At 36.4% G+C, this 25,659-nt stretch overlaps 1 protein-coding gene across 1 annotated transcript in view; it reads right to left on the bottom strand.

Moving 5' to 3' along the window:
• The window catches only part of LOC101895720 (allatostatin-A receptor), a 111,339-nt gene that overhangs the window by 20,893 nt on the left and 64,787 nt on the right, over positions 1-25,659 (bottom strand). The window contains exon 5 of the mRNA XM_005181087.4: positions 16,514-16,589. Coding sequence (XP_005181144.3) covers positions 16,514-16,589 — 76 coding nt within the window. The remainder of the gene's footprint in view (positions 1-16,513; positions 16,590-25,659) is intronic.

The following is a 25,659-nucleotide window of genomic DNA, read 5'->3' on the forward strand; positions in this document are numbered from 1 at the left end:
TCCCTTCATAACATTTCAAGATTTCCAATACCAAATTTAGCACTATTTAGTACTTTTCGTACAATTATGGTACGCATTTCCAAGACCTGATCTATATCTGAATTCCAGATACCAACAGAGATTTTAATATCAAATTTGAGAATTCCAGCCCTATCCCTTCACCCAATATCAAATCATTTCCGAAACCCCCTCCATATCTTAAACGCAGATACCAACAGAGACCTTAATATCGAATTTGAGGATTCCAGTCCTATTCCTTCATAACATTTTAGGATTTCAGTTCTATTCTTTCACCCAATACCAAATTTAGTACCACATAGTACTTTTTGTACAATTATAGTACATATTTTTAATAAAGCTTCTCCACATTACAATTTCAGATACCAACAGCCACCTTAAAATACTATTTGAGGATTCCATTCATATACCTTTAGCCAATACCAAATCAAGTACCATTTAGTATTTTTCGTGCATTCGGGGTGAGATGAAAAAAATGCAATCAATTTCAGACTGCTGTCATTTCTAAGCCACTCGTCCGACAGCTGTTAAAATTATTTCAGTGGCAGTTCATTATATTGTTTACAAGCGTACAAAAGTATTTTGGTGAGAATTTTCCAGAAAACAAGTTATTCGCAATGGAATTCAAGCGTGATATTGTTATTTCTTTATATTTGGCAGGAAAACCACAAGTGGCTATCGTTAGAGCATTCCAGCATTTTAATGTGAGTATATCTTTTGTTCTCGTACCATCGCTCGTTACCGTGATTCTGGTAGCGTAGCCCGACGTCAAGGAAGTGGACGGAAGAAAACAGCAACATCAGCAGAAATGGTTCGAAAAGTTGATCGAAACCCGCGTCGCAGTGGCCAAAAAATGGCTCGTGAGCTGATCATATCGCAATATCCCATTCGACAAAACGATTATAAGATCCGAAATAACCATATTTTTAATAACACTAGATTTGCTGTGAAAATGGAATATTTCAATCCTTCTGCTACGAAGTTGAAGTTCATAAAACTCGAAATTTACATCCGATCCCATTCAGACTTGGCATATCTTAATATTTCCATTATCACAAGATCTGTTATAAACATGGACAAGATTTGTTATTGAGATGGGACCATTCCTTCTGGTACGCCACCCCCCCCCCCCCCCCCCCCCCCCACAAAGAGTCAAAGTTTTGAATAACCAAAACGATTATAAAATCCGAAATAAGCATCCGGTGCTTTTTACATTTCACACATCCCATTATTTCTTCTTACACAAGATTTGCTGTGAAGATGGGATATACCGGTCCACTCCTTTTGGTACCTCCCCAACACAAAATGGTCAAATTTTTTTCTATTCAGGGTTGTGTGTCTTGCTGGCTGGTGCGCACGATAACTTTTGAAGGGAGCGTCCGATTTGATCCAAACATGGTACATCGTAATACTATTATCAAACTTAGATCGAGTTCGGTGATAGGCAATATCGATCCACTCCTTCTAGTAGTTTACCCTCAAAAAGTGTGAATTTTCAAATAAAATATTTTTACTGCACAATCCTTATATTTGCATTAGTTCAATGTCAGCTGAGAGAATGGACAAAATCGGCCCGTTCCAAAGAGCCAATGTGAAATAAAAGTCTTATTTTCTTCAAATTTCACACATCTCAACATTTCTGCCACCATAGGCTCTGGTGCCGGGTCAAAATTGTGAATAATTATAACTCTTATAAAATATGAAAGAATAGTCCAATTGTCTCATAACTTTGCAAATCCCAAAATATTACCAACTCTGATCGGGACTACTCTTTCTGGCACCTACCCCGCAAATAGTCAAAATTTCAAATAATCATGACTGTTTTAAAGAATTTCAATAAAAACCCTTTGGTACATCTAACCTGCACTCCATCAGTGACTCTCATTCCAAATTTCAGACTTCTAGCTCATTCCGTTTGTCTAATAAAAAGTATTCTATTTTTAGCATTTTTCGTACCGCCAACCCACTTAAATTTCAAGATTTTAGCTTCAGTCGTTTTGTCTGGGCATTAATTCTCCATTAGTCAGGGCTCAGACAAAACGACTGAGCTAGAATCATAAAATTTTTATGACCTTTTACATTACTTGCTTTAATTCCTTTGGAAGATACTTTATGGGATTTTGATATTTCGAGAAGCTTCTGTACTATGGTGGATGGGATGTAAGTTTAAATCACCGATTGGAAAATATCTGAACTATTTCACGATTAAAGTTGGAGATATCTTTCCCCACACGATATTCTTTAAAAAATGTCCTGATCTCTTAATTACACTATTCATACCTCCCTCGTTAAAACGATGTTTTTTTTTTCTGGAAGATTAATTGCATTGTTCATGAACAAATGGCATGCAAGAAAAACACACACACCCACACATTTACACCCAAATGGGTGGCAACATGTATGAAGGATATGAAAAAATGCCAAGCCCTATAAGTAGTATGAAAATTGTGAAGCATATGAATGTCATTCTTGCCGCCGTAGTTGTTCTTGTATGGCTTAGTTTAAAAATGCAATGAAAGAGAAGAGAGAGAGATAGAGAGCAAAAAAAATGCAAATTATCAGGACATTGTTTGAATGTATTCTTGTGGGTGGCTGGCATTTTCATTCGAAAAACATGAATGAATGAATGTCCTATAAATGTTGTCGGGCGTAGGATGTGCATACATGTCCCGCCTGGTGTGTGGTTCATTTGTCACTTGATAAAAATAAATTTTCTCAAGTAGCTCTTCTGCCAAGTTCCAACTACTTAAGGTGGTATAAATAAAGAATCGCATGATCGTCGTCGTTCAGCATTTATAGCTGACATGTCTATGTTTGGCAAAAAATGTTTGTCGTTGGATCACACACAGTGTGTGTGTGTGTGTGTGTCGTGTATGTGGGGAAGTAGGAGATTTCTTTATTCCATTTTTAACATGCCATGTAATGCCATGTTATACCTCCTAGCAAAAAATCCTACTCTCTTTTCTCCTCTCTCTCTTCTCTCTTCCACTCTCATTGTCTATTTTTCCTTTCTTTTCCCTTTCATTGCCAATATTTGATTTTCAAGTGTAATTCAATTTGGTATCCCGTCGTAATGCCATTCAATTGAATGCCAACTATTCCGGTGCCGGTGTCTTGCAATTGTGCACTTGTCTCATTGCCTCAAGTGGATGGGGGTCGGGCGACACAAAGAAGGTAGCTGTGAATGTTGAAGAAGTAGTAAAACAAGTAGACCATCAATTGAGCATGGCATAGTCAATATTGATTTTGTGAAATTGTACCTTTTCGTTTGTTTGTTTGTCTGTGTGTGTGTGTGTAAGTGTCGCACTCTTTTTTGCTTGCCTTGATGAGTGCCATGCATGCCATTATAACCATTTTGTAATCATTTCCATTCTACTTACATTACAACTCATGTAGTCGACGGTACAAACTTGAAAAGGGCGTGCTTAAGAAAGATTCAAAGGATGTCTATGGCATCATTTGTGTCTTTGAATACCCTACATTTTATTGCCAGGCACCATATAGTGGTAAGGGTATTATGTCTTTTTGTATTTTTTGTAACATGAAGGAAGAAGCGAGAGAGACCCATAGCTACTTTGGAGGGTTTTCACAGAATTACTTTCTAAATCGGTTTTTGCATGTCAGTTCATCCGATTTCGGGTTAATTGTGTCCGTCCATCCGATTTCGGGTTAATTGTGCACCAAATGTCTAATTTGGCTCATATGACCAGTATTTCGGTGTATCCCACCGAATTCAATCTAGCAGCAAGTTAATCAAATTTGGAAAATCGATTCAGATATAGCTCCCATATATATGTTTTATCCGATTTGGGGTTTTTAGTACCTCAGAAGCGTAATATACACTCCTGAAGAATGTGATTTAGTACCGGACATCAGATACTGCTCAAAAATACCTCTGTCAAATTTTATCGAGATCGGTTCAGATTAGGATACAGCTCCCATATATATCTTTATCCGATATTAGGTTTATTGTGCCCCAAATGGCTAATATCAGATCAAATAAATTTAATTTTGGCAATCACGACTGAATTCAAATTATAAAAAATCGGTTTAGATATAGCTATAGCTCCCATATTTATGTTTTAGATATAGCTTTAACTCAAATAAATATGTTTCATCCGATTTTTGTTTAAGTCCCTCACATATACATATATCCTTAATTCGATTTCAGGTTTATTGTGTAAATAATGGCTAATATCAGCCCAAATGGAGTGAATTTCGGGACGTAAGTTTCCATTTTGCGCACTCGGTTCCGATATAATTTTTTTTAATATAATCCTTCTTCAAGTAATATCATGCACTCTATAGAAAAATATAACTGTTCTCAAGCCAAATGTTGATCGGTGGTATGAACTACTTGAAGAAAATTATTTTTTTACGGGAGCTCTACTAAATATATTAGTGTTGTAGGGTCGGCACTGCCCTACTTTTGACTTTTCCTTACTGTTTCGTTTTTGGCGATGATCGGAAAATAGTGGCAGATATATTTGAAGAACTTCTGGGCTGATATTATCACAAGCAGCTCTAGAGCATTAAATATATATTTTATAACAAAATGTCAAGGAGGATTAAATTAAAGATCTTCAGGACCAAGAATAGTGGGGTTTCTTAAAGTATTACTTTTATTAATTTATTGGCCACTAACCATATATTTTATGAATATATCATGGACTTCTGGTTGAAGAATCTTGAGATTATTTTTATCATGAATTTAAAAAATATTTACCGTCAAAGATACGTCGAGAATTTTTTTTAAATATTTTTCAATGATCTCGGTGTTTAAAATCAAGGATTTTTTATACTTTTAATAACTTCTTGGTGGATTTTTAAAAGTACTTCCAAGTGCCAAGGGGCGTGGATTTAAAAAAATATTTTTCAAGGACTTCGGAAAAATAAATTGTTGTGTTTTTATTAACGTTTTGAAGAAAGGACCAGCTGGCCAAGAAAAATATTTTCGGGGACTTCTCGCCTAAGAAGCGTGGATTTTTGGAGAATTTAATGAATTTTGACCCAAGAACAGTGGATTTTGAAAATATTTTTAGAACTAAGTTTGATAGACTTCCGAGTCAAAAATCGTGGATTTCATGGCTTTCAATTTATCACAGATTGTTATACCCGACAACACTATGTGTTGGGGGCATTATAAGTTTGATTGGACCAAAAATTGTGTAATACCTCGAAATATTGGTTCTGCACATAGGATAAACATATGTATCTTTCTATCTCGATGAGGTGAGTAGAACTAGCGATGTATATCCATCCGTCTGACTGTCCGTGGTAATTTGTAATCACTTTAAAGCTCGCAATTATGGACCAATCCTCACGAAATTAAGCAGCGAGGTGGGGTTATGGTCAGAAAAAAAAGAAACTATCGTTTTTAGACATTATCGCAAAATATTTAGGTGCTGAAATGGACCAAAAACTAAAAAATGCTGATTTTGCAGTTGATCTAAAGGCCACATACACAAAAATGTTCATTAATTCCAGCGAAATCACAAATACAGGTGAATAAATTTTTGACTAGAACGGCCTTACCGATTTTGACAATTTCACCAGTTTAGAATGACCTCTCCACTGAAAATGAAATATTTAAAAAAATCGTGAGATGATCGAAAAATATTTAGGGGTTGAAATCAACCAACAATTCTAGAAAAGAAAGAAGAAGAAAAAAGAACAATCGACACAAAAATTTTTCATGAGATTAGAGATTTAGACGATGGAATGCAATAATGCCATCCCCACAAAGGGTCAACATTTTGAATATTCATGAAGTTCATAACGCGAAATTAACATCCAATTTCATTGAGACTTGGCACCTTCCCCACAAAGAGTAAAAGTTTTGAATAATCAAAACGATCATAAAATTCGAAATAAGCATCCGGCTCTCTTCACATTTCTCATTATTTCTACTAACGCAAGTTCTGATGTGGATATGATATCTATATCTCATCCACAAAGGATCACAATTTTCAATACTTTTAGCTGTCATAACTTGCGACACAAGTCCGAGATTATTTACAACTTGCTATATCCAAATATATCTCTTAATTAGAAATCTGATATAAATATATAATTTGTCGGAATTTTTAATGGATTCACATTAAATTTGTTAAAAATTTTCGATTTTCTTGCATTTTTGCCCATATCTAAATTTTTATCGGTGTTAGATGAAGAGTGATCTACTATATATGGTACCTCACATACATTTCAACATTTTCTAAAATGATCCTAAATCTCTTATAAAGAGAAGGCCTCCCATGATGTCATGGGAGGCCATTTTTATTTCCAAAACCCAAAAATTTGCTGAGGTCTAAAATTTGAATAGTGTCTGAGGAACAACTCCAAACTAGAGTTGTGCTAATCTAGTTCGTTGGAAAGAACTGGTTCCTGTTCTAGTTCCGTGGACTAGAGTTGTATCAATCTAGTTCATACTGAATTATGAACCAGCCAGTAGCAACCACCATTTACTAAACGTATGAGTGCTTTCCTAAGAACTGTTATTATTACATCGATAAGCACAACTTCACCGGGGACTTCGGTCTTTTCTATGAAAACTCTACGTATGAGTGATATGAAATTCGTGAAATCACTCATACGTTTAGTAACTGGTGTACTGAATTATAAACTAGATTGACATATTCTTATATTCTTTATGATTTCGGACTTACAGACCAACTTTCCTCAAAACTAACAACAGGGAAGATAAGTAGAGGACATTTTAATTCCCACCTAGGACGCTATACCAGAATTGGTAATGATGGTAAAATATTTTCTGTAATTCCTTATCACCCTCTCGGTACCAAAAGAGTACCTTTCTTTACGTTTCGTATTCAAGTTTTTATACCCTCCACCATACATAGTATGGGGGGTATATTAAGTTCGTCATTCCGTTTGTAACTCATCGAAATAATAATTTTAGACCCAACAAAGTATATATATTATTGATCAGCGTAAAATTCTAAGACGGGTTAACCCTGTCCGTCCGCCTGTTTTAATCACGCTACAGTCAAAACGAATTAAGATAGAAAGCTAAAATTTTGTACAGATCCCTCCTTTGTCTGCAGGCAGGTCAAGTTCGAAGATGGGCTATATCGGTTCACGATATCGTATAGCCCCCATATAACGGTACCCCTCGATATTCGGTATTTTGATGATTTTAGCCACATTTTCCAATGGAATAGTCTGAAAATCCACACAAGAAGTTCTTTATGGCCACTTTACTCTCTAAGAGAGAATTGTCTATATTGGTCTACGATATCGTATAGCCTCCATATAACGGTACCCCAGAATAGTCTGAAATTCTACACAAAGAATTCTTTGTCAGCACTTTAGCCTCTGAAAGGGAATTGTCTATATAGGTCCACGATATCGTATATCCCCCATATAACGCTACCACCCGATATTCGGGATTTTGATGATTTTAGCCACATTTTTCAATGGGATTATCAGAAAATCCACACAAGGAGTTCCCTGTGAGTACTTTATTCCTTGCTTCCTTCCTATAAAGGTCCACGATATCCTATAGTCCCCATATAACAGTACTCCCGATATTCGGTATTTTGACGATTTTAGCCACATTTTTCAATGCAATAGTCTGAAAATCCACACGAGGAGTTCTTTGTGAGCACTTTACTCCCTGAAAGATTTTAACAGAATTTTTAATGAATTTTATTTTATTTACTTATTTATTTTTTTTTTTTGAAAATGTCCTAATTTGTCCCAAATGTTAGAGAGTATTCAAAGTACTTCTTTTTAACTTTTTTGTTGGTTTTGGTTCCATACTAATAAAAACTTTATTCGATTAAATCAAAAAGGCTTATAACGTGATATACCTTTATATGGGCACTTGATTAATGTGCTAACAAATGTCTTTGTAAGGTTATCATGTATCTATATATATAAAAATCAATTGTTGTTTGTTGGTAACGGAATCAGTTGAAAACGGCTGGACCGATTTGCATAATTTTTTGTACAAACGTTCGTCATACCCCGAGTTAGGTTTTTAAAGAAAAAAATATTGACCACGACTCCTTTTACGCCCACTATGACGATTTATCTAAAATCTTTATATTTGCCAAAATAGTGAAGATATCGGTTTGAGAATTATTACACGAGATGCTGTTTGCTTTCCATCCAACCCTAAGTACTTATTTAGGGGCTGAGGAACGCGCCTACTTTTAAATCTATCTCTCTATATGTAAAAGAAAGTTGTGTTAGTTACTACTCTTATAACATAAAGACCGCCGGTCTGATTTTAACGATTTAGACAAATTCGGAATTGCCTCTTGGCAGAAAAGAATAAAATCCAAAAAAAAAATCGCGTAAAAATGTGATATATTAACATTTTCATTTTGACTTTTGAAATGTACAATAGTAATGTTTTATTTTGCATGATTTTTTTTCATTTTGACTTACATTTTTCTAATGTATATTTGTAGTGTTTTTTATATTTTATTTTTGAATTCGAATATTAATACCAATTTATTTAATTGACTCGATTTCTTGAGAACTGAAATTGAAGCCGGGTTACATTGAAGTGTAGTACCGAATTATGTGGTAGCGAAACGAAATAGATGTTATCGAAATAATTTAACGCGGTCACACCAAAGTTAAGTCAAAATCGCTAAAAAATCATGAAAAAAGTGATACATTGCAAAAATTCTCAAATCGGGAAAAAATCGAAAAAAAAATTCAATGAAAATAAAATAATTGTCCACGTACAATTACTTACTTCTTTCATATGACAATAATCCGTCCAATGAGAACTCAAAATGCAATTCATTGGAACTGCAATCAGTGAAATACCGAATATAAAGGGTGCAATATGATAGAAAGAATTGGACATTTAGGAAAAAAGGAAAAAAGAAGGAAATTCTTCCTAATCTTTCAAAATACCTTAAATCGCTTTTGCAGGTCATGATATATGACCCCCGGATAAGGGTACAACCCTATTTCAATTATAGTTTACATTCTACCATATTTTACTCATACTCATTTTAGCAAAAGTTGGTAATTTGAGAAGAAAATATCCTCGCAAAAAATGATCACGTTTTCACGATCTTCGACATTTTTTTTTTTCATTTTTTAGGTCTTTATTCGGAGTAGAGTCTATCTTGGTCTTGACCACATTCATCAATTGATATAGCTAAAAAATTGTATTTAGGCTACTCTGGGGTAGAGAATCGTCTTACAGATAGGCATTTATTTCCACATAGGCATTTATTTGAGTATAGTTCCCACAATAGTGTACCCACAAATCCACTTTCCTAACCAATGTTTGGGCAAAAAATAAAATTTGATATACTATTGAATTGAAAACTCCCAAAAGAATATTGGATGTGAACGTAGATGTGGGATATACGTCTACATGCCATAAACTCCAAAACATCAAATTGTGACAGAAACATCAAAAAATCACGAATATTAATTTTTTGATCGTTATTGAATAATACTATGATGAAAAATATGGACTTTATGGGTTCTCCAACGCACAATTTAAATGACAATAGTAAATTAATTCCTATCTTACGGTAATGGGTGTAAAAGAGCCATTATCTTTTACTATTTTGAAATCATTCCGCACTCAATTATGACGTGGACAAAACTAAATACCACGCAGAACGGTGTTCTTAACATTGGAAATACAAATTTCAAATTACAGTTAATTTGAATGGAAAATGTTGGTAAGCTCCTTACAATACCAACAATTGAGCTGAGTTTTCACATGGGGCTATTATAGAAGTTCTATACCATATGGTTTTTAATATTCAATTATAGCCTAAGGCTGAAAAATAAGATCAGACAATATCTAAAACAGAAGGTAGGTGATTATCTATTATAATTTTTGCCATGAATTTTTATTTCTATTTAGAAATTACTATGGAGTTTTTTACTTAAAATAAAAATTGTGACGCTTACATAATACAGATCTGTGTTCTATAATGCTTTAAAAAATATGCATTAAAGACTAAACGTAGGGGCTGGCAACGCGGGCCAGCTAGTATCTTACAAAATTTAAAGCCAACTACTGCTGACCCTTCATAGTATCTTTATAGTCTCCATACCATTTCACCCCAACATGTGATATTTTCCGCACCCTACATAGATTCATATATTGTGTAATTGTAATCCACACCTAAGGCCTTCAAGAGTATTTCTTTCATTGCAACAGCTATGGTGTTAGGGACTACACATTCGCCACTGCCAACTATAGCTACTTTTTGTTGTACACAGTCTTCACATGTCTCAGGATTCCTTAGTCGCCTGTCTGCCTGTTCGACGCCCTGGCATCCTGCCTATCATTTTCAAATTTAATATTGCACAAATAGGCGAATTATTTCAATAAAGAAAAACAGGATGAGACGAGCAAAGGAGAAAAAAGAGTTGTTTTTTTTATTCCTCTATATCATTTATTTCCTGTCAATTTGTGTTGGCCCTTTCTTCTCTTCTCCTCCCTTTACTTTTTATGTTATCTTGTTTATTTGCTTATTTTATTGATCCCGATTGTGGTCTATTCCATTCAATTTTATTTCTTATTTTTCTGCAGAGAAAATATGTCGTTTGGTAATGAAATATTATTGGAAATGAAAATAACTCTTAAAACGAATTTAGTTTTGTCCTGTTTTTGTTGTTGTTGTTCTTCTGCTGAAATCGAGAATCGTTTTTATTTGCAATTCTTTTTCGGTGAATTTATAAGGATCAATAAATTCGAATTGTGCCATGGAAATGCAAAATATGTTTTGTGGAAATAATATATTTTGGTAGAAGTCCTATAAAGCTTATATTTTTTATTAAAAATTGGCATGTTCTTACAAAATTTCTTCAGAACACAATCTGTTTATTTACCTAGAAAATATTTAACTCTTTCGCTCGACAAATGATCCATGTGTCGCCATGATGTGACCTTATTTAGCTGGAATTCGGAAATTTAACAAATTATTGCACAGTGGTCCCACGTTTATTTAATAGGTGTGAAAAAAAATATTTATACACAACGAATTGATCTGACTGTTTAAATAGCTTTATAACGCGTAAAAAATAATGTAATTAAAAAAAATGTGAAGATTTGTCGATGTTCAGGTATAGTCCTCATACAACGGTACTCTATGATTTAAAGAAGTTACAAGATTTATAGTTCATTATACCCTCAGCCATATGGATAGAGATTGTATATATCATTTGATACGGCCAAAACGTGCCTCATTGAAATAACGGTTTCAGACTCTAGGTCTCTTTGGACCAAATCCGTTGCAGGACATTTGGAGTGGATCTAGCGATGTCTGTCCGAGAGTTATCGCTGGTGCGTACGATAACTTTCGAAGGGAGCATCCGATGTGGACCAAACTTGTTACATAGACATTTTATTATCAAACTTAGATTGAGTTTCGAGATGGGTAATATCGGTCCACTCCTTCTGGTACCTCCCCCACAGAAAATATTTTCTGCACCGAAAGAGAAACGATAATCCAATTTTTGCTTCAACGTTGCACATCCAAAATATTGTCATCAGTGCTAGGTCAGGTGCGAAATTGGACAATATCGGACCACTCCATCAAGTACCTCCCCATAAATGGTCAAAATTTTGAATAATTACAGCTCTTAAAAAATGTGATGTAAGAGTTCGATTGTTTTTAAAATTACATTATTAACCCAAGGTCTGGTGTGAATATGAAATATATAGGTCCACTCCTTCTGGTACCTCGCTCACAAAGGGTGAAAATTTGAATACCGATTCACTTCAGACTTGGCACATCTCAGTATTTAGATCAACCCAAGTTAGGTTTCCATTCCTTTTGGTACCTCCCCCACATAGCGTCGAAGTTCGGGATAACCACAACGATTATAAAATCCTAAATAAGGATCCGGTTCTCTTCATATTTCATACATCCCAATATTTCTACTAACAAAAGATCTGCTGTGAAGATGGGATACATCGGTCCACTCCTTCTTGTACCTTCCCTACAAAGGGTCAAAATTTTGAATATCCATGAAGTTCATAAAACGCGAAATTATCATTATAATCTATTCAGACTTGGTACGTCTTCATCATAATTTTATCTAAACGCAGCATACTCACAGTGGTTCAAATACCAAATTGCACAGTTCTTGTTCCTTTCCTACACTATCAACTTTGGTACCATTAGGTACTTTTCCTACACAATATATTACATTTTTCCAACTCCACATATATTACACATTTACAGTTTTCCTAATATTGAAATTCATAATTCCAACTCATCGAACTAGACCAAAATTTGTACCATTTAGTGCATTTCGTACTACATATGCGACTAAATTCCAAATCGAACTCCTTATATAAACACTTTGCACTCACAGTTAACCCAATAACAAAACCCAAGCTAATTTCCTACACTCGATGCCGCATTTAGTACCCATTTGTACCAAATGTTGTCCCACCTTCTGTTTCCAAGCATATTTCCCAACTTCGATTCTGATATAAAATGACAATGTTTTAGCTCTATCCGTAAAAAAAACTCACGCTACCAAATTGGGAGATTTTAGTAATCTTCGAAAACTTAGAGTTTGCATTTCCAAAAATCGTTGCAGGGGTTTCTAGCTCTATCCATTCCCCCGATACAATGGTACAATTAAGTAACCTTTGGTACTTTTTATACGCCTTTAATGCGGATTCCCAAAATGTTTTTGTACATATTTTCTTATCATAGACAAAAGCGGCCTAACAAAAATGCGCATCTCAACTGTCTCCCAATCGCGTAACATTAACGTTACCATAATTAGTACTTTTTAGTACACTTATAGTTCGAATTTCCAAAAACCAAAACTACACACCAACATTGGCCGACATGCTAAATTTCACGATACCAGCTTCAGTCGTTCATTCACCATTCTGCTTTTTATACCCTACACCACAAAGTGGTCAGGGTATTATGCCTTTGTGCATTTGTTTGTAACAGGCAAAAGGAAACGAGATAGACCCATAGTTCCTTTTGATGATCTGCATAGAATCACATTCTGAGTCGATTTATGCATGTCCGTCCGTCCTTCTGTCCATGTATTTTTGTAAACAAAGTACAGGTAGCATTTATTGCCCGATCCAGATGAAAATTTGCACAGATCATTTGCTTGGCCCACGGACGAACCCTATTGAAATTGGAAATAATCGGTCAAAATTTAGATATAGCTCCCATATATATCTTCGTCCGATTTCCCTTTTATTGTGTACCAAACGTGTAATATCAGCCCGAATAGTATGGAATTTTGCACATACAACCAAATTAGGCCTGAAAATAAGTCTGCCAAATTTGATCGAAATCGGTTCAGATATAGCTATAGCCCCCATATACAGTGTTCATCCGATTTGTTATTTTTGTCCTTCGTAGCCGTAATATGCACTCTGCAACAACAATATTTGGGGAAATATATCAAATACAGCTCAGAAATATCTTTGCCAAATTTTATCGAGATCGGTTCAGATTTGGATATAGTTCTTATATATAACTTCGTCCGATTTACCTTTTATTGTGCACCAAACGTCTAATATTTGTCTAAATGGGATGGGATTTGAAACTTACGACCGAATTGAGTCTAGAAGCTAGTGTGTCAAATTTGGTGAAGATCGGTTCAGATATAAATATAGCTTCCATATATATTGTTCATCCGATTTGTTATGTTTGTTACCCACAACCGTAATATGCACTCCGTAACAACGATATTCAAGGAAATATATCAAATACAGCTCAGAAATATCTTTGCCAAATTATATCGAGATCGGTTCAGATTTGGATATAGCTTTCTTATATATTATTATCCGATTCTAAATTATTTGTGCACCAAATGGGCAACACATGTCCGAATTTAAAAGATACGAATGCTTCGGCATATTTAGTCCTTTGAACTTTAAATTATAATTATAATCATAGCGTGTATAATTGAATTCTCCCATAAAAACTTTTAATTGTTATGTGGAGATCTACTAAATTAGCAAAGTGGTGTGGGGTAAACTAGCAAAATTGTCATATTTGGGTAGCAGTTCAGTACACCAGCTCCTAAACGTATGAGTGATTTCATAAATATCATTTAAATATTTCATATCACTCATACGCAGAGTTTTCATACTCGCGGCCGGAGTCCATGGAACTAGATAAGGAATTGGTTCGTACGATCGAACTAGATCGGCTCAACTCTCATTGCACGCATACATTGAAAAGCCGTGGCACGCAAAACGAGTCACTTCTGTTTGGTGCGTATTTTGGTTCAGAGGCATAATTGGTCCATTCTTCTTCGAGGGATATTGACAAAATTTTGTTTCAACTATGCTATGTGCCACATAACCGAAGTTACATTCGATTTAAAAAATAATAATAAAACTTAATTAGTGGACCCTTTATATATAGACTAAAAGACTTCTTGAAAATTTTTCCTGTAACCGGATCGACTTCAAAGTTGTTACTCAAAACCAGGGTTTTATTCTGTTCTACAAAACGGATTGGTACAAAATGGGTATAATTTGAAAGCTTTTTTCTCTTCAGAACTACAAGAGATATCAACACATTTGGTATCATTTTTTAAAGGCAATAGTGTATCCATTTTCGACAGCAATCTTCTCGTAATTCTCCGGAACCGGTTCGAACAACTATTCATCAACCAAGCCATCACGTGATCACTTGTTGGATAGGTATAAGCATTCAAATAATACCCATTTTGTACATATTTTGAAGACCTGGGTTTTGTATACGAACTTTCGTGCCGAAAGCAGTTAACCAAGTGTTTCTCTACGAAAAAAATTAATTGGCTGTTTGTGATAAAAATTTCAGGTCAATCCGAGCATAGCCCCTAAACTCAATTTAAGCCTTGTTTCCCCACAGCAAACGGTCATACAGCCCATGGACATTATGTCCGTTGTAGCCTCCTTTTTAAGGTTTTTAAGGGTTAATACCAAAAACATGATCAAGCTCCAATTCTTCGTAAATTCAACAGATGTTTATACCCTATACCACATAGTTGTAGGGTGTTATGTCTTTGTGCATTTGTTTGTAACATGGAGAAGGAAGCTAGTTACTTTTGAGGATCTTCATAAAATCACTTTCTGAGTCGATTTATGCATATCAGTCCGTCCGTCCGTCCGTTTGTCCATATATTTTTGTGAACAAAATGTAGGTCACAATTATTATCCAATTGAGATGAAATTTTCCAAACAATATTTGTTTTACCCAAGGATAAACCCTATTGGAATTGGTGAGAATCGTTTCAAATTTAGTTATAGCTCCCATAAATATTTTCTAACGACTTCGGGTTAATTGTGCACCAAATGGCCAATATCAGTCGAAATGCCCCAAATTTTGGCTAATCCGACCAAATTCAGTCTAGAAGCAATCATATCAAATTTGGTGAAAATCGGTTTAGATTCATACATATGTTTCATCCGATTTCGGGTCTAAAGTCCCTCACATGCGTAATATGCAATCCTCAACTATGATCTTTTGTACCAGATATCAGATACAGTCCAAAAATACCTCCGTCAAATTTTATTGAGATCGAATCGGATTTGGATATAGCTCCCATATATATCTTTAGCCGATATCAGGTTTATTGTGCACCAAAACGCTAATATCAGCCCAAATGGACTGAACCTTGGCAATTCCGACTGAATTCATCCTAGAAGCAAGTACTTCAAATTTTGGTGAAAATCGTTTCAGATATATCTATAGCTCCCATATATATGTTTCATCCGATTTGCGAGTTTAAATCCCTCACATGCCTAATATGCACTTCACAACAAGGTTATTTGATACCGGGCATCAGATACAACTCGAAAAAAAAAACTTTTTTGTTACTGGAGCTCTACTAAACATGCATAGTCGTGCAGGGCATTATATAGTCGGCCCGGTCCGACTTTTGACCTTTCCTTACTTGGTTTTTTCTTACATTCGATATAATTTAATAAAATTTATTTTATCCAACAACACTGTGCCCACTTTACATCTGTTGTTCATTAACACAAAATGTTTATTTTTATTCTCATATTCGATTATTGTTTATTTGAAATGATGTCCTTGTCCCTGGGAAATTCCCTGGATCATGAATTCAAATTTATGTGCATTTCAAATTCTTCATAAATATAAAATATATGCATGCATGTATTTTTCCATGCAGAACAGATGTGTGTGTATGTATGTATGTCTGTGTTTTCATGTGGGCATATTAATTTTGTATATTAAAATGAATGAATACACCCACACATCCGATAGCATATTCATCAGTTTTGTATTCGCCCATACAAAATATTCAACACTTTTCCATCCATTCGAATAAAAAAAACTATGGATGGTCATTTTCTTAAAATGTTGGTGCTGGTAATACAATTTGATGTTATTGCCTCCGTTCTCTTTCCACAGAAAAGAGAGAATAAAACACAAAATGCAAATACCATAATTCATATGGAAATTATGATGACCAATAATACGGAGAGCCAGAGAAACCAAAAAACAAGTAAAAAAAAAAGAACACTACTTACATGTATTGGTAGCCAACAAATGGCAAAGGCCAAGACAACGACTACGACCATCCGTGTGACACGTCTTTTTCCTTTCCTGTACACACACATACACGCACAAACATATTGATATCCCTCACATGACATATGTGGAGCAGGGTCAATGGTTATATGTGTATATTTGTGCGATATCATCAATCAAATATCCAAAACATTAGCAGCAGCAGCAGCAGTAACAGCAGGCATCAATCCCAGCCATAATCCCGATAACCAGTCGGACATCATGTGTGGGCGAAGGTGGTTGTATGATTCCATTTTGAACCGGAAACAGACATGAAACGATAAAAATGGAAAGAGATAACAATGAATTATTATGGACAACATACATACATATGTACATATTCATTCGTATGTATGTGAGCACTAAATTTATATCTCTGATTGACGTTCATGCAATGGAGTACAAAAATAATTGTGGACAGCAGACATGTTGTGTGTGTGTGGGGGATGATTGTTTGAAGAGACACAAATAAGGCGGAGGGTATAAAAAAGCACCACATAACATCAGGAATTTTATCTCAAGTAAACTTTACAGTGTTTAAGGTAAACTAAATTTTTGTTTTTTCAATTTTTGTCCTGAAAATATTAATTAATCCCATTTCATCAGAATTAAGTTAAACGAAATTTAGAAACAAAGAATGGCTACATCTGTCCGAAAAACATTAGGCCTTATCATGTGTTAAGCCAACAGTTGTTTCACGAAAAAAATACTCTCTCTAAAGTGTCGATTTAATAGTCGATGCTTTAAAGAGAGTATTTTTTTAAGCATTTTAGCAGTTATAAGTTGGCAGATTTGTAACCTTGGCCAATAACCATTTACACATGTGAGTGCAGGGTGAGATGAAAGAACTGCAACCAAATTTAGGCTGCGGTCATTTCTAAGCCACTCGTCCGACAGCTGTTAAAATTATTCCAGTGACAGCTCATTACATTGTTTACAAGCGTACAAAAGCATTTTGGTTAGAATTTTCTAGAAAAAAAGTTACACGCGATGGAATTCAAGCGTGATATTGTGATTTCTTTATATTTGGCTGGAAAACCACAAGTGGCTATCGTTAAAGGACTCCAACATTTAAATGTGAATAAATCTTTTGTGTCTCGTACCATCGCTCGTTACCGTGATAATGGTAGCTTAGCCCTATGTCGAAGAAGTGGGCGGAAGAATCAGCAAAATCAGCAGAAATGGTTCGAAAAGGCTGGAAAAACACCTGAAGAAGCGACTTGATCGAAACTCGTGTCGCAGTGGCCGAAAAATGGCTCAACTTATCGTTATATTCCATTCGACAAATATTGAAAAATGAGCCCGGGGTAAAGCCACTGAAATTCCAAAAAGTTCAAGAACTTACACCGCAACAGAAAGAAAATAGACTCAAAAGAGCTAAAGTGTTGCTTCGCTTGGACGAAAGTGTTGAACTGCCGGATTTGGTTTTCTCCGATGAGAAAACATTCGTTCGCCGGCAGTTTGTAAAGAAACAAAATGATCGTGATTTCTTGCCAAAGAGGTCAGCTGAAAATGTGCACCTTCGGTTGGCCACCAGAACTCAAGCGCCGGCCATGGTGATGGTGTGGGCCGCCATAACAGCCGATGGTTGCTCTCCGCTCGTATTAATCGAAAGTCTTGGGCACGCAAAAATTTTGACCGTAGACCTTGGACATTCCAACAAGATTCAGCAGTTTGAGATTTAGCAGTGGTTTGGAAATGCGTCCTCTATTTGTACTAGATAGAGTTAAAATCCTGGCATAGAGTTTGTTAGGGGGAGAAAATTAAATAAAACCGCTCGATGTCGTTTCGTTGAATGTTCTAAGGGAACTAACTTTATTTTTTATCATATCTTTAAACTATCACTAAAACTACAAATACCAATACACTTATTTATTAGAGTACATAACAAATACTTCAACAGCCATTAGGATGCATGCTGTACCTAGACACTCTACCTTAAAGTAAATTCCCACAATGCAGTCATAAATGCTAGGGGTAATAAATGCACCCCACGTACACACAGCATGGCGGGTAATAAAACCTTTTATCCTTAAGACAACTAGTTGGGCGAGACATTTCCTTATCATCAATACAATATTTATGACTGACCCAAACAGACTACACATGTAACAAAATCATTTAAGTATTCTAGGAAGAAGACAACCGTGGCTGTTTTCTGGTGTACGTTCAGCCTATCTACAAAACTGTACATGCTCCCGGCCTTGGAAGATTGTAATTTTCCAACAACTTATAAATAAGAGATTGTATCTTGTAAATATGCAATGCAGTACTTGACCAATTATTTTAGTTGTCAATATATTAATTTTACACAATTCAAAGCAACATAACATGGAGATCAACTACATCATATTAAAAAATATACCCATGACAATGAAAGTTTTAATATGAAAATGACTTTATCAAATTCTTAAGTTCTAACATTTATTTTAATTTTAGCGATCTTCTTTATTCCTTATCTTACAACCGTTACTATACATTATCATTTTTGGAAGATTGATTATTTGACTAATATATGTTAATAGTATCTGTTACACTTTAGTTCCCGATATATATTTCTTTTAGTTATTCAGAATAATATACAGATATAAACATAACTATCTTCTAATTACATTCATCAAACTTTTATATACAACTACCCTATCTAATTTGAGGAAGGGCGATAGACACCGGCAGGTAACGGCTGGATAGATGATACAACCTTCGGATAACCAAGTACAGCGCAATGATGATACCCGCGATGAAAAGGCACGTTGTAAAGTTGAGACTGTAGTGCATTAGGTGATGCGTATCGAGATGAACAGGAAAACCCAGAAACCGTTTAACTTGCGGAATGTCAGGTAATTTGTAGACTTCGATTTTATTCTTCAAAGATAGATGGGTGAGAGATGGCAGGGATGCGGAAATGTTGAATTGCGGAAAAACGTAGTTGACTTCACTGCGGTAATTCTCGTGCGCCCACAACTTCATCTCTTCAGTCTCTAACGTACAACCCGGCTGCATTCTTAGTAATCCTTGATTTCGAATTCTAGTATTTTGTCGCTTACCACCACATTTGACTTCTGTGACGGTACCGCTCGTAACTGAGAATACCCACATATTGGGTGTTCGAAGTTGCTTCCAGAAGTTGTGAAACTTTGTAATGGCGAAGTCACAACTCTCAGGCATTTGGTTCGGTTTTAAAAACAACCTAACTTCACATTCAGTGGCTTCTCTTGTATTATAGATGGGATGCAATTGCTGGCATATGATCATTCTGTCCATTTTTTGACATCTGGCAAAGTCGTCTTCTGTGAGGGCGTAAAATGTTGTTTTCTTTTCATCTATCAATAGGTAATTGCTGTGAGCCTTTAACTGAACAGACAACCCGTCCTGTACGACTGGATAGGACTGTATTGCATAAGCGGTAAATTGATCAGTGTTTATCAGAGGAAGGCGGATATTGAACAACATATATTCTTCAGTTGTTCTGGTCGACACATCAGCAATTTTTGCTAGCTCGATCGGAGACTCGGTTGGCAGGTGTAATCTTCTTCCAATAGATGATTTTATGACCTGGATCTGCTGCTTGAAGACTTTCACGGGAAGAATTTCATGAAGAAAGCTACCCCGAACATTAACCATTGCCTCAATAAGATCTCTTTGTACGATCTCCACATCTTGGATAGCAGACAACGCTTCCGTCGCCTTCATAGCCACGCTCTCTCTCCTGTTGATCTCGTCGATTTTTTTACTCAGCTCTCCAAGAGATTCATCTAAATTTGCAATGTTTGTAAACACGGCCTGATTCTGCTCCTTTATTATTCTGGTCGTAATGTCCTGGAGAGATGTCTGATTGTCTAACAACTCTACCAAGGATTTTTGGTTATCTTCGACCATTGTAATTCTCTTGACCAGATCATCAGCATGCTCTTCGTCCATCAAGCCAAATAGCGAGCGAAATATGCTACCAACAAACGGCACCGCCGACCTTCTAATTCTTTGAACTGGAGCTGACGACATTATAACGTCATGTTGATTCCTCATGCGGTCATGGGCTTCTTGCAACCGCTGAATGCACTTTAACTGCTTCATTTCGGGTATTCTCATCACATCCTCGTTGAATTTTTTTACTGCTTCGTCTAACGCCTTTATCCCAGACGTATACTCAGTCATTTTCACGTGCGCCACAATATTCCAAGATGATTTAGTCAGGCCGACAGCAACAACTTCCTCAAAAAACACGCCAGCCCTATCTTCAAAATTAGTTACCTCTACTTGACTCTTAACTGGGTTACATATTGTTAGCATAAATAAAATATATAAGAATAGATCTTTTGCTTTGAATTTTCTACCCTTATCTTTAATTGATGTGGCCGATTCGACCGAGCCACCATTATTTTTCATTACGGGAATTGTTTTGACTGCTCCCGCTTTATCATGATCAATATCATTATCGTCGATAGGAAAAGGACAAACATTGTGGACCGATCTTTTCGTTTCTCCATTGCTTGTCCTTACGTCTATCATACGGCACAATCCATCCGAACCCATTATAGTTCGGATGACCCTGCCGCGCCTCCAGGAAAGGGGTGGAAGGTTATCTTCCTTTAATAGAACCAGGGTTCCAGGTTTTATATTTTCCCACTTGTCAGCCCACTTATACCTTCTTTGGAGCTCGCATAAGTATTCACCGGACCACCTCTTCCAAAACTCCTCTGTTCTAGCCTGCACGTCTTTCCAATGTCCCCGCATCCCTTGATAGCTTCTATTCGAATCTGCGTCAATGAACGTTGAAAGGTCTTCTCCTATCAGGAAATGGGCCGGCGTCAAAACATTGAAATCATTTGGGTCGTCTGACAATGGTATTAACGGACGAGAATTCAAAATGGACTCTATCTGTGCCATGAGCGTGCACATTTCTTCAAATGTCATGGTTCCAACTGCTACTCTATGTAAATACCTTTTTACCGACTTGACGCAGCTTTCCCACAGACCTCCTACATGCGGAGACCTAGCCGGAATATTAACCCACTCAATATCCCTTGATGTACAAAACCTGTCAATATCTTTCGTAAGGTTGCTACTCTTAAACAACTTATACACTTCATGCAAACTGTTTGCAGCCCCAACAAAATTTGTTCCGTTGTCTGAATAAATTTTTAGTGGACAACCTCTTCTGGCGACAAACCTTTTCAATGCCCCAATGAACGCTGCCGCTGTCAAATCGGATACTACCTCTAAGTGGACAGCTTTTGTAGCAAAGCACACGAACACACATACATATCCTTTGTCCGTTCGCTTCCCTCTAATTTTGTGATGTATCGTCAGTGGTCCTAAAAAGTCGATCCCTGTGTTTAAAAAGGGTCGGGTTCTAATAACTCGATCCTCAGGCAAATTACCCATCAATTGATGTAAATTCCTAGGCTCTGCCCTAAAACATCTGTAGCATTTGCTCACCACTTTTTTAGCCAACTGCTTACCACGTAGAGGCCAAAACTGTTGCCTAAATATGGCTAGTAACCCTTGAGGTCCGATATGAAGCTTCTCCTGATGTAATTCTTCCATCATTAATTCCACTATCTTATTTTTGTATGGCAGCAATATGGGGTGTTTGGCTTCAAAAGACAAATTGCTATTTCGTAGTCTTCCACCTACCCTTAATATTCCTGCTTCATCTACAAATGGACACAATGTCCTTATCTTTGAAGATTTGGCTATTTTATCTTCTTTATTTAAGCAAGATATTTCGTGGGAAAAGCAGTCCTTCTGAATATCCTTCAATATTAATTGAAGCGCCTCTTTTCTATATACCACATACGACTTCGCGGAACCCTTTCTTGTTGTGTTGATAAACTTCAACACCCAGGCCATCACATTTCTTAAAAACGAAAATTTATTTCGGTGATTTACCATTTCCCACACAGGTGTTTTTTTTATCCCCACGTTAACTTTAGCCGCCTTTTTAATTTCCGGTATATCTATTAAAGGTTCCGGTTCCCTCGCCATGAGTGAGCTTTCCCTTAAGAAGTCTGGGCCTTCAAACCAAAGTGAATTTCCAATTATTTCTTTTGGAAATACGCCTCTCGATAATAAGTCTGCAGGATTCTTTTCCGACGATACATGTCTCCAATTTTCTACCATACTTTTGGTTTGAATTTCATTCACTCTATTGGAGACAAATATCTGCAGCCTACCTGGATCAAGCTTAATCCAGCTTAGAACTATTGCTGAATCGGTGCAATAGTAAACTCCGTCAACTTCCATTCTTAAGGCTTCCTTAACCTTTGTCATTAGGTCTACCAGTAATACTGAAGCACATAGTTCCAATCTTGGTAGCGTAACTATTTTTATTGGTGCTACCCTCGACTTGGAAGCTACCAACCGCACCGAAATTTTCCCTTCTCTGTCTATAGATCTCAAATAGACCACAGCACCATATGCTCTCATAGAAGCATCAGAAAACCCTACCAGTTCTACTCTTTCTGGATCCTGGCAGATTATGTGGCGCTTAACCTTTACTTTCTCGAGTTCTAGTAACTCGTTCCGAATTTTCGTCCAGGTGGTACATATAATCTGTGGAACTTCATCATCCCAATCTATTTTCTGCTTCCACAAATCTTGAAGCAAAATCTTCGCAGTCACTATGACTGGACCAACGAGCCCTAAAGGATCAAATAACTTCGCGATCTCACCCAATATGGATCGTTTCGAAATTCTTGTATCCTCTGTGGCCTTGTACTTGAGAGAAAATACATCACTTTCTGGAGACCATCTGACTCCTAGTGTCTTCAACGATGGTTCTCCATTTTCAATATCGAGTATCTCTTCGATATTATTTTTTTCTACTCCTTCTAAAATTGCATCATTATTTGCACCCCATTTTCTTAGTGGCATGCCAAACTCATCCAATATTCTTGCGATATTTTTTCTCATTTGTATGACATGATGAAGACTATCTCCACCAGTCATGAGATCATCCATGTAGAAATCACTTCTTATCACCAGTGACTCTAAAGGATGTGACCTTTCCTTTATATCTGCTATTCTTTGCAGACATTTTACCGCTAAATATGGAGCAGATGCAGTTCCGTAGGTAACTGTATTTAATGAATATGTTTTAATTTCATGATTCGCATTAAACCTCCAGTATATTAATTGGAATTTCTTGTCTGCATCTGCAACCCATATTTGCCGATACATTTTTTCTATATCGGCAGAAAACACATACTTGTGCTTCCTAAATCTGAGCAGAATACTAAACAGCTCGTCTTGTATTCTTGGCCCAGTATGGAGCACGCCATTTAACGAAGACCCTTTTGACGACTTACACGATGCGTCAAACACTACCCTCAATTTTGTTGTTGAGCTCTCTGGTCTGAGGACGCAATGATGAGGTAAATAATAACCACCTTCTACATCACGTAGATTCCTCACCAGGCTCATGTGTCCCAACTCTAAATACTGTCTAAGGAATTCATGGTATTGCATCTTAAGCTCACTATTTTTATTCAGCTTCCTCTCCAATGCCATGAACCTTCTCCTTGCCACTATTTTTGAATCGCCTAACATGTCTGTGCCTTGCTTGAATGGCAGTCGAACTTCAAATTTGCCATCTGGAGTTCTTTTGACGCCATTATCAAACAATTCCTCACATCTTTTTTCTTCTGATGTAAGTTTTACCATTTTGGGGATCTCCTCAATCTCCCAAAACTTTCGCAATTCCTCGTCGCATGACGTCTGAATTGTTGCTACGACCTTAATATCCTTGGTAGATGTGTCGATAACCGCCGGACCACTAACTAGCCATCCTAATTTTGTATTTTTTAGGATACTAGTCCCAGATTTAATCTTACCATCCACCAGTACGTCATAAAATATTTCTGCCCCCAACAACATATCTATTCCATTTGGTATGTTGTAATTGGGGTCTGCTAGAGTCATTCCCTGCGGAAAGTTCTCTTCCACAACTTTAGTTTCTGGCACGTTTGACAATATGGTTGGTATTACCAACACTTCCATATTGATATTATATTTTGAAGTTCTTGACTTCATTTGTATATCTACCTTTTCTTGGCATAGGCATTTATTCCTGGATAAACCTTCAATTTCAATTTGAGATCTAGTTCCAGTTAATCCTAATTTGTCTTTTAACGTTTCCGTCATCAGACAGACTTGAGAGCCACTGTCTAATAATGATCTACAAGTTCTCCATTTATTTTCTTTGTCCTTTATCAAGACAGTAGCCGTTGCTAACAATACGCATGTATTCTCCTTATGCCTATTGTTAACGACCGCACTTTTAGAGCAAACTTTCTCCTTATGTAACAAGGAGTTGTGTTCGCCTTGACAACTTCTACAATTTATAGAACTAGTGCATATTTTTTTGTAATGCCCACTAGCTAGGCATCGAGAACAAATGTTGTTTTCTACAACAATGTTCCACTTTTTATCCACGGGAAGGACGCGAAATTTGGAACATTTGTTTAGCACATGCGCCACTGGGCACCCAAGAGGACATTTTTCCTTTGGTCCGTATTGCCCTTTCGTCTTTCTGTCAAAACGCCCCTCTTTCACATTTTGTGAAAGCGTTTTTGACATATCCCCCCCTATATATGTTGAGTCTACGGATTTTTGCTTACCGTAATACCCAGTGAATTGTTGACTCGCTTCTAATGAGTACTGCATTTGTTTCAGAAACTTCATTAGATCGTCAACTTTTGGAAGCTGTTTCTGTGCTCCTACAGACTGCTCAAACTGGATCCTTAATTGTTCATCCAGTTTTCTCTGCAGTAAATAGCACACGAATCCTTGATACATTTCTTCTGCATCAAGTCGTGTTGCTTCTAACGCCTGTAAACTTTCCCCTACCATGTCTACAAATTTTTTCACACTGTGTGAATTGTATGCCACGTAAGGAGCATCTATGATGGATCTGAAATATATCGAAGTAGCAGCTCTTTTGTTAGAGTAATGATCCTTCAATATATTCCATGCCGTTTCAAAATATTCTTCTGTAGCGGGCAATTTAGATATTTTTCTACGTGCCTCGCCACTTACTTTCGCCTTTAACATACACATTTTTTGTGTTTTCGTTATTGGCTGATCGAGTACAAGCTGCTCGAAT

This window comes from Musca domestica, unplaced genomic scaffold, assembly GCF_030504385.1.
Source record: "Musca domestica strain aabys unplaced genomic scaffold, Musca_domestica.polishedcontigs.V.1.1 2, whole genome shotgun sequence".
Lineage (NCBI taxonomy): Eukaryota > Metazoa > Arthropoda > Insecta > Diptera > Muscidae > Musca > Musca domestica.